Source organism: Malania oleifera, chromosome 4 (assembly GCF_029873635.1).
Source record: "Malania oleifera isolate guangnan ecotype guangnan chromosome 4, ASM2987363v1, whole genome shotgun sequence".
In the NCBI taxonomy this organism is placed as follows: Eukaryota; Viridiplantae; Streptophyta; class Magnoliopsida; order Santalales; family Ximeniaceae; genus Malania; species Malania oleifera.
This window is the reverse complement of record NC_080420.1, coordinates 86,798,214-86,809,082: the sequence shown is the minus strand read 5'-3', so window position 1 is coordinate 86,809,082 and position 10,869 is coordinate 86,798,214. Positions and strand designations below refer to the sequence as shown.

Genomic DNA, 10,869 nt, shown 5'->3' with positions numbered 1-10,869 from the left:
CAGAACTCAACTAGAAGGCATGGATGAAATAAGTTAGAAAGAATTGGAAGCGAAGGTTGTGGCTACCATCAGGATTTATTTGGCCGATGAGGTGCTGTATCATGTCTTGGAAGAGGTTTCTCCTGTGGCTGTTTGGCAGAAACTTGAGAATCGGTATATGTCTAAGTCACTTATGAATAAATTAATTCGTAAGCAAAAGTTGTATTGGCTTAAGATGGTAGAAGGTTCGGATTTGAACCAACACATCAATGCATTCAAGCAGATTGTAAGTGATTTAATTCAGATTGATGTGACATTCAAGGAAAATGACAAGACGGTGATGCTATTGAATTCCTTACTTGTGTCTGACACGTATGGAATTTTGGTTACTATTCTAACGTGCGGCAAAGAAACCTTGAATTTTAATGTAGGACTTGAGTTAGGGTTTGCCTATGCTTCATTTACTTGTCAAACCCAGTAAGATTTTAGATGTAAGGGCCTAATTTAATATTGTTGGGCCTCATATATTAAGCCCAAGCTTATGGATAAATTGGTTTTTTGGCAAGGCCTGATAACTAGATATGATCAGTGTAGGGCTACATTGGTACCTTAAGGATATAAACAAGAGCATGACATTAACTACAAGGCAACAATTGCTCAATTCTAAGATTGCATTAATTCATGCCAAACTTGCTTTATTTGATGTCCATCGACAGGCAGTCGTTTAAACGGATACTGGGAATGCCTTTTGCAAGACCATTTTAAAGAATTCGTCTATATCACTTCTTTTCTTCGTTAGAATTTCATCAATCCCTTGAACGATACATTACAAATCAATGGAAGAATGCCTTGGATTTGATCAAATTAGCTCACTACATTGATGATAATTGTTTTATTAAGTTTTGAATAATCCCTAGTGTAATTCACATTGAGACTAGATGTTGATTAATTTTCCAATCTTTGAAAAAAAAAAAATGTGTCATTTAAAGAAAAATTTCCAAGATAGAAATAACAAATTTGTTTGCTAAAAAAAAGATAAATTTGGTCTGTATACGTAGAGGTGGCCATAGTTAGTAATATTACTAAGATATTTTATTTCATCTTGGTACATAGAAGCAAATTAAGTAGTCCACATAAAATATGATAAAATGATGAAGACGAAGTGTCACGACTAATTAGATGAACCGTGACTGCTGTTAAATTGGAGTTCCGTTTAGCCAACGACTATAGAAGTCCAATGCCTCACGTGGCTTGTACTCTGGAACCGTATGCCCTGCCCCCTGCAGTGGTGGAAACCAAGAACTTGAAATTTATTAGTAATTAAAATGTCTGTCTATATATACACATAAACACACACGCGTGTGCACACGCACCCATCTATTCTATAATAGGCCACCAAATGCTTATCTTTATTTTTCTATAATTTTGAACTTTTTTATTTGATCGCTAATGTTTCGATAAGTTTATTTTTAATGTTCTTATCTACTATTGCCTTAATTTTCTTCATACCCTTTGACCTACACACTACCAATTAAACAATTCTTAAATGATGCTAATACTAATAAGATGTTTGATCATCTCCAATTCTCTCTCTTTCTCTCTCCAGAATCAATCCTCTATGTCTATCTCTTCCCAATCACTCACTTCTCTCTCTCTCTCTCTCTCTCTCTCTCTCTCTCTCTCTCTCTCTCTCTCTCTATTTTTTTAAGTGATTGGGTATTCAATTATAATATTTTTGTTAAAAATGAAGAAAAATTGATTTTTTTTTTTTACAGACATTTATTTGGGATGACAACACAGAAAAGAAAAATCATGATTGTTAATCTTGAGAAGTCATTAAAAAAAATATTATACTAATTTTCAATTAAATTGGAAAATTACACATCCCATTGGTGTATTTTAAAAGTCATGTCTACAGATTTTTTGCGCTCCAATCAATTCTTAGTTTTAGTCTAAGTTAATTTTTACTACTTTCTAAATTTATATTACATATCACTTAAATTATATATTTTCCTATCAATATGTTTGTTTGTTCAATTTCATAGATTATGGTATGTATGTAGTTTTGCAGAGATAGATGGAATAGAAGAATGGGGAGTTTTATTAGATGTGGAAAAAATGGAATGCTTCATTAAACCATGCTTGCACCAAGGTGTGGATATATGTTTGACGGTAATTTTTTCTTTCTTTTACTATGCACTATTCAACTTCCCACCACTTTTCAACTTCCAACCCAAATTTATCTTTTTCATTACTTTTGTTTGGTTTCCTTTATCCTTAATCATCAATAGAATTTCAACAGGGTGACAACATTGAAATGGTGGCGATGGCTACCCTCATCGAGATTGAAGCGGTGAGTAGAAGGCCTACTCCTTAGGTGTTGTGTACTTTGACGAAGAAATTTAGCAACTATGTGTAGTCATTAATTTATGATAGGGATATTGATTATACTCTAACACTAGCACAAAATATCAAATGAAACAACAGTAGACTGGTAAACAAGGAAAAAAAGAAAAAAAAAATGATTTTCAAGAAAAGACCTTGATAGTAAGAAAGGTAAGGTTGTGGTCATATCCTTGCGTATAACTGCAAAATTAAAATATAAATTACTCCCATGAGTACAATATTCTTTGTGATATATGGGACTTTGTTAAGTAGGGACATATGCTATACCCTGCAACTTGCTTATTTGACAGCCATGATCTCCATTGATCCACAACCTTGAATCCAAGTGATTCAGTCCATGCTTGAGTTCCCGTAAAGGGCACACACATATCATGGTCACCACTGCCATTGAATCCAACAAGCCGAAAGGGAGAGCAAAAATAAAAGGAAAATAGTAATGGTCAAGGCCTATATGTATGTATGTATGTTAATAAAATGATGGAGGAGCTTTGAACATCCCATGAACCTTACAATGCATACATAATAGTTATTGTCATTCCATTTTGGTGTCAGTGTCATATATATCCTCAAGAGTAAAATGATATTAGTTGGTTTGCAATATATGATTTTGTTTCCAATAAGCAACAAAAGTCTCGAAAAGTGGAGAATTTTATGGTAAATACCTGAATATAAGAGCTTTATATCCTTTGGTGGTGAGGTTTTTATGGTAAGGAATCATACTTTCAATGTCATGGATGTAAGTTAATTTATCCGTGCATAACATCCAATGTATGTTATCCTACACACACACACATACATATATATATATTTTTTAATTGTAAGAATCCAACAACGTCGAAAGTGTAATTTAAAATTTTCATTTTTGATTGAGGGCATACCAATAGAATGGAATTGATGGAAAAGAATTAAATTTATCACTTGATTCCACCATACTCTCCATTCAAAAAAGTTTAATTCCATTCCTTTTCCACCCCCTTCAATTGGTAAATCAAATATGATGTTAGTAGTAATGCAAAAACACTAAATAGACATTTACCTTTGCATGGATTGCTCTCTTGACTCCTGCATTATTCAACCATTTGGTAGCAATCTCATCATTCTAAAATTAGGGAAAACATTAGCAAGATCACGTACTTAAAGATCATAAAAGATAAAAGAGTAAAACGTGATAGGGTAAAATTAAAAATTAAAACTAAACACACAAATATGAACTTGGTCCAACGTTAATGTTAATGTACCGAAGCCAAAAATAAAAATGGGTTGATGAAGTATAGAATTGAAGAGCTTACTATGCACGGAACTTCGACATCGTGGTTGCTAGCTAGCTGAGGCCACAGTGTGACAATGCCGCGTGGTACTAGTGCTCGAAGAGGCCATGCACGACCAAACATTCTTTTTCTCACTTTAAGAGGCCTAGTAGTTATCCCTAGCCGCTTAAAGCTTAATGGTAAGCTTGAATTTGTATCTGCATCTGGGTCATGGTAGCAAGGTTCAAGGATGTTGTAGATGTTTAATCCGTCAAGAATCTGCTTAGTTGTATCCAAGGAAAATAAATTTTGAAAGGGGAAATATATTTAATAGTTACAAAAATGTTTAGTTAGCAATTAGAAATTATTCAAGAAAATTATTTCCATCAAGCGAAGCAAATAATTCTATTCTTTTGAATAATAAAATTTAAGTGTACGGAAAAAAGTATCTAACATCATCAACTCTTTTTACTTGTTTCTGGCAACTCCTCTTATTGTCATTGTAGTTTGCTCTGCAAGCATCAGTAGCATCCTGAACCGATAAATGTGCATATTGTTCTAGTTAAATAGAGTTAAGAATTCAATTTGAAACATAATCTAGTTTTTCATGTCTACATTTCTTCAAAATTGTTTGTTTGAAAATAGTACTTTTGTAATGAAGCTGCGCACAAGTTTGTCGTGTCTAAAAATTAGGAAACCATGTTTTGAAATGGAGCACTTAAAGACAAGGCTCCATTGCAAATTAAAACCTATGCTATCATAAGAGAACCATACTACCTATATAATATATATATATATATATATATATATATATATATATATATATATATATATATAAAGTAAATAGATGTTGAAAAATTTTCTAGTTACTCACCTTGAAAATAGCATCTGAAATGAGGCCCATCCCATGTGCAAAGGGGATAAGAGCATTGCCATCAAAATAGTTATCTGTAACTCCATTTCCTACGATGTAACCCTGCATCATATGGGTTGGATTTCAAACTCAATACAATACGCATACACGGGACATGGAATGTTATACCTTCAAATTGATGGTAGGCTTTGCACCAATTTGATTTCCTACATGACAAGAGAAAGTTAGGCACTATAGGTTATCCCCACACACACATAACTTATCGGTGTGAGCATCGTCGAACCTTTCACTACTTCAGAAGCGAGAGTTGGCACGTAAATTCCTGCATAAGACTCTCCTGCTATATAAAATGGATTTGCTTGGAACTCTGGGAATTGCTTGAGCCACTGTTTTCAAAATTGCAAATTCTAATAAACATATTTTTCTCACAAACTCAATAGTCAACATTGAGACATGTTAAATCCAAGTCTGCAAAGCTTCTCAAAGTTAATTTCAGGTTTTGAATCCACCCAGACCCAATAATGGTTTTCAAGTTTACTACTTCTCCTCTTACTCGACTTGCATTTCTTTTTTTTTTTTCCCGGGGGAAGGCTACGCGTGGGCCGAGTCCTGACATAAGCTTTTACCTCAAGGAGAAACACGTGTGTGTCTAGAGCTGTCTGCGAATCTCCAGTAGCGTAAGCTCTTTCATTTGTCGCGTAGGAGAAGCCGACACCAGCGGGAGAATCCAAATAAATAATGCTGGAAACCTTAATGAAAGGCATGAAATAATCCACGTTAAGTTACTGGAATCACTGATATGAATTGATTGCTCTCCAACAGGTATTTAAATGGTATCTTAAGAAATAGAATTTTTGAACCTTAGACCAACTGTACGGATTGAGTTGTAATGAAGGCAGGCTGCCTCCAGCCTTTCCATCTTCGAAGTTGAATGGTCCTGCGCAAAATTTTACCGAACAACTTTTCTATGTAGAGAGTTTGGTTGGAAGGTGGTGATGAAAACTAAGCAAGCAGATCAAGCTATAAGTAATGTGACCAATAACTACATGAATATTTTTGAACCAAAAAAAAAAAAAAAAAAAATCTTCCAATAAATAGCTATTATTTCAAATAAACCCATTTATCGATATTTTTATTTATAATTCTTAATTTCATTTCTCAAATTCTAAGTGTCATTTTTACTTGAAGCAATGGTGAAATAGCTAAACAATTTAAAAAAAAAATACTGTTGGAACTCTGAAGCCAAAGATTTCTTATATATTAAGCATTTAAAATAATTTATTCTACATGGAAATATGATAATTCATAAAGAAATTAAAATATAAAAAAATTTAAAATGATTAGTTCAGTAGAATGAAATTTAAAGAAAAAAATTGAAAGATTATTAACTTGGACAATTTGCAAATATCAAATATATGGTGGACTAAATACAAACATTTCTATATCATACATGTTAAGAAGCAATACCATGTTCATAAACAAACCCATCGAAACTGGAACAACCAGGTCCTCCGTTAAGCCACAGAACAAGAGGATCTTTACGTGGATTCTGCTCTGACACAACAAAATAGTAGAAAAGATATTTCGTAGGATTCCCTTGAATGGTCACATACCTTCAAACGAAATCCCATTTAATATCATTACATATATATACATAAACAAACACAAATGTACACCTATAAATAGAGAAAAGGAAGAAGAATAGGAGGAGGAGAAGAGGAGGAGGAGTATAAAATATTTTTTGTTTGTAAATGCGAGGATAACAAGGCTTACCTAGAGTAGTGTTTGGAGGGGAAAGTGCCATTGAAGCCAGGGAGGCATGTGATCTGAGACCCCCACGGAACTGTTTCCACAATGAACAAGCCCGAAAGCATTAAAAGTGGCAAAATACTGCTACAAATGAACTTATTCATGGCCTTTCTCATGAATATATGGGTATAAACCAATTATGGGTATAAATAGCCTTTGGGTTTTGAGTCTTGTGGATATGTAAGGAAGTTATTGAAACATCCATGTGTTGTTTCTACCTTTTTGTCTAGTATGAAGTTGTTAATGCTGAAGTCACGGGAACACTTTTTATGTGGATGTGTAGCAAAAATTTATTCTAGGCTAGCAAAAAGAGAATAGCACACTTGCAAAGTCGTGTAAATATGCGTGATTTCGGGATGGAAGGTAAGCCTCTTTAGTTTGCTACAAATGAACTTATTTATGGCCTTTCGCATGATTATATGGGTATAAACCAATTATGGGTATAAATAGCCTTTGGGATTTGAGTCTTGTGGATTTGTAAGGAAGTTATTTAGACATCCATGTGTTGTTTCTACATTTGTGTTTGGTATGAAGTTGTTAGTGCTAAAGTCACGGAACACTTTTTATATGGATGTGTAGAAAAAATTTATTCTAGGCTAGCAAAAAGAGAACAGTAGACGTGCAAAGTCGTGTAAATATGCGTGATTTCGAGAGGAAGGTAAGCCTCATTAGTTTGCAATACCAATTTTTATTTTAAATTTTCTTCTTTGGGCGACATTACATGAGTAATAAAATAAAAAGTAATTTAAGAACCTCATATTTGTATTAAAGAATCCATGGCATGTGATAAAATGTAATATATATGTATATGTGTGTGTCTGTGTGTGTGCGCACGTACGCACATAGTGTAGACATCCTATTTTTCCTGGACCAAAATTTATCATCATTATTATTATTATTATTATTATTATTATTATTATTAGTATTTTTTATCATTATTATTATTTTTATTGTTACTATTATTATTTTACTATTATTATTATTTTTATTATTTTTATCATTCTTATTATTTATTTTTTATTATTACTTTACTATAATTATTGTTATTATTTTTACTATTTTTATTTTATTATCATTACATATATATACATAAACAAACACAAATGTACACCTATGGATAGAGAAAAGGAAGAAGAAGAATAGGAGGAGAAGAGGAGGACGAGTAAAAAATATTTTTTGTTTGTAAATGCAAGGATAACAAGGCTTACCCAGAGTAGTGTTTGGAGGGGAAAGTGCCATTGAAGCCAGGGAGGCATGTGATCTGAGACCCCCATGGAGCTGCTTCCACAATGAACATGCCCGAAAGCATTAAAAGTGGCAAAATACTGCTACAAATGAACTTATTCATGGCCTTTCTCATGAATATATGGGTATAAACCAATTATGGGTATAAATAGCCTTTGGGTTTTGAGTCGTGTGGATATGTAAGGAAGTTATTGAAACATCCATGTGTTGTTTCTACCTTTTTGTCTAGTATGAAGTTGTTAATGCTACAGTCACGGAACACTTTTTATGTGGATGTGTAGCAAAAATTTATACTAAGCGAGTAAAAAGAGAATAGTAGACCTGTAAAGACATGTAAATATGCATGATTTCGGGATGGAAGGTAAGCCTCATTAGTTTTCTACAAATGAACTTCTTCGTGGCCTTTCGCATGAATATATGGGTATAAACCAATTATGGGTATAAATAGCCTTTGGGATTTGAGTCTTGTGGATATGTAAGGAAGTTATTGAGACATCCTTGTGTTGTTTCTACATTTGTGTTTGGTATGATGTTGTTAATGCTAAAATCACGGAACATTTTTTATATGGATGTGTAGAAAAAATTTATTCTAGGCTAGCAAAAAGAGAGTAGTAGACTTGCAAAGTCATGTACCGCTAGCCACTTCATCACTATAAAGCTCACCATCGACAATTTCCTTCTTTGGAAGGCACAGACGGTACCCTTTCTTATATATGGGCCATCAACTCTTTGGTCATGTGGATGGCTATTCTCCTATGCCTTCTCCCATGGTCAATGATGCCCCTAATCCCGATTATACTCAGTGGGTCTTGCGTGACCAACTCATACTATTTGCCATTCATTCATTTATGTTTAACCAGGTTGTAACGACCTGCCTATTTTTCCAAATATATATATATATATATATATATATATATATATTATAACATACATAATAATCTTGATATCCTGCTAAACTGCAATAGTTATGATCAACTCGGACCAAATGGTGCCGTTGATAAGCCTATCATACATCTCTAATACCTAAGCAGCGGAAAATATAAATTATATACAAGCCATATACAACACCAAACACAATATCAGAGTTCTGCTGAGTCTGTCATATATATTATAATACCCCAAACCCTTAAATCTGGGTCCGGCACGTTATACTTGATAAAATCCCTAATAATCCATAATCAACATATACGTAGCGGAAAACATAAACATAATCTCCATATAATATAAAGACCATAATCAATAATACTAGAGTTTACTACCCCTATATAACATCCTTACTATCCATCTAACACCTGCATTACCATAAATACATACCTCTCCACACATTCCAGTATTTTCATAATCATTTCTTTCATAATTGACTTAAAATATAAAGACATAAAACATAAATTTTATACACCCTAAAATTAACATATAAATATACCCTTTTCTTTTAATACCTCTCAAAAAGTCTAAAAACCCTCAAGCTCTTTAAGCTCGATCTCGAGGAAATCGTAAAAAAGATAAATTCATATTGGGGTGAGACACATCTCAGTAAGGGAATAAACAATATATTAAAATAGTGTGTGACTCACATGAGTTTATAAATATCATTTTAATAACATTTTCAAAACATTATTATAAACACTGAAATCATTTTCTAAACCTAATCAATCATATGCAAAGATTTAACCTACGAGATTACCCAAGGATAAGGGTGATTACCCACCCATACAAGTAGCACCCTTCTGCTCTGATACCTAGGCAACCCAAAGGTTACAGTTAAAGCATACCAGGGCACTCACCTTACTGAGTAAGCCCTCAAGTGATAAATTGATCTTGTACTCATACAGTTCATACAAAAGTTTACCGGCGAAAGCTCCCAAGAATATGGAAATCTACCTGCCTATACAAGTAGTTTTCCTCCGCCCTAGCACATTATGCAGCCTATTGCTACACCTGATACAACCAGGGCACTCGTTTTTCTCAGCAAGCCTTGGGCGAAAAGTTTGCCTCGCCCAAATGTAACATGTTCTACTAGCATAAATACTACTAAAATCATAATATATTATTCTTTCTGTCATTGTTCAACCATTCACCTATGTTCATGTTCATAACTTTAACATTTCACTTCATTTCACTTTAAGTGACTCTTTCCTATTTTACATTGTTCACATTTCATTTTCATTTCATTCATTTCCCTTTTCATTTCATTTCATTTCATACCCAGTATCTTTCAGCTGTTTTACCCAACATTTTTCAACTGTCATACATTTACTCAGTATCTTTTAGCTATTTTACCCAGCATTTTTCAGTTATTACACATTTACCAAGCATCTTTCAACTGTTTTACCCAACATCTTTTAGCTGTTTTACCCAACATTTTTTAGCTATTTACCCAGCATTTTTCAGCTGTTTACACATTTACCCAGCATCTTTCAGCTGTTTTACCCATCATTTTTCAGCTGTTTACTCAGCATTTTTCAGCTATTTACATGGTTGCATTAACAAACACAAGCAGCATAGTCCATATCATGTTATATTCTCAATGCATTACTAACTTAACTTGCATCTCATACATTTAACATATATTTGTACAGAATCTCATGTCATACAGTTTAGCAATAAAATTCATACATTGCCTGTAAACTTAGCCAACCAACATTAACGTTTATATACTGAAAATATCTTTCATTTTTTACATAATTATCCTGAAAATATTTTTTGACTTTTATCAGTTCATTTTCACAAATACATAACTAAATAAGTGGTCATAGGCTCAGAAATCATAGTTTTACATGGTCAGTATTTTAATAATCCACACATAAATTTACGTATAATATAACGTAAATTATTAGCTTTAATTTCATAAATTCTTATTTAATATATAATTTGCTCTTACTTGATTTCTTGAACTATGCCAAGAGGGACCACAAAAATATGCCCGCGATGCTCACCCAGACCTTGAATAAAAAATCCTAATTCCATTAAATTCACCCTAAAAAAAATATTATTTTAATATTTCTTAGGGTAATAAATTCTAAATAAATAATTATACCCTTAAATATAGACAAATTACCAAATTTGCCAAATCTCACTCTCGCTTTGGAGTGGGGCCTAGAAAACCTCAATTGCAATTTACTTATGTCAAAATGACGACGATCGCGACTAGAAACCCATGGTGGTGCCTGATCGTCGATTCAACAACCGATTATTAAGAAATTGAGAAATTAGGGGAATGTTACCTTACCCCAAGAATGATGTCTACGCTATTGTTACGACAAATCTGCTCCAGTAGAAATGTCGGTGGTGGAGTTAGGAATCCAACGG

The 10,869-nt window shown here is 33.2% G+C and overlaps 1 protein-coding gene across 1 annotated transcript; it reads right to left on the bottom strand.

Annotated features, from left to right (window-relative positions):
• Positions 1–1,175: 1,175 nt before the first annotated feature.
• LOC131153861 (serine carboxypeptidase-like 20) lies at positions 1,176–7,663 on the bottom strand. Its single transcript, XM_058106312.1, has 14 exons — positions 7,524–7,663; positions 5,974–6,119; positions 5,367–5,443; positions 5,133–5,255; positions 4,790–4,892; positions 4,675–4,712; positions 4,507–4,608; positions 4,087–4,164; positions 3,675–3,911; positions 3,422–3,484; positions 3,048–3,163; positions 2,653–2,766; positions 2,520–2,565; positions 1,176–1,259 (listed from the first exon to the last, which is right to left on the bottom strand). The coding sequence occupies exons 1-14, from the start codon at positions 7,661–7,663 to the stop codon at positions 1,176–1,178; spliced, it is 1,467 nt and encodes a 488-aa protein (XP_057962295.1).
• Between the last annotated feature and the right edge of the window lie 3,206 nt (positions 7,664–10,869).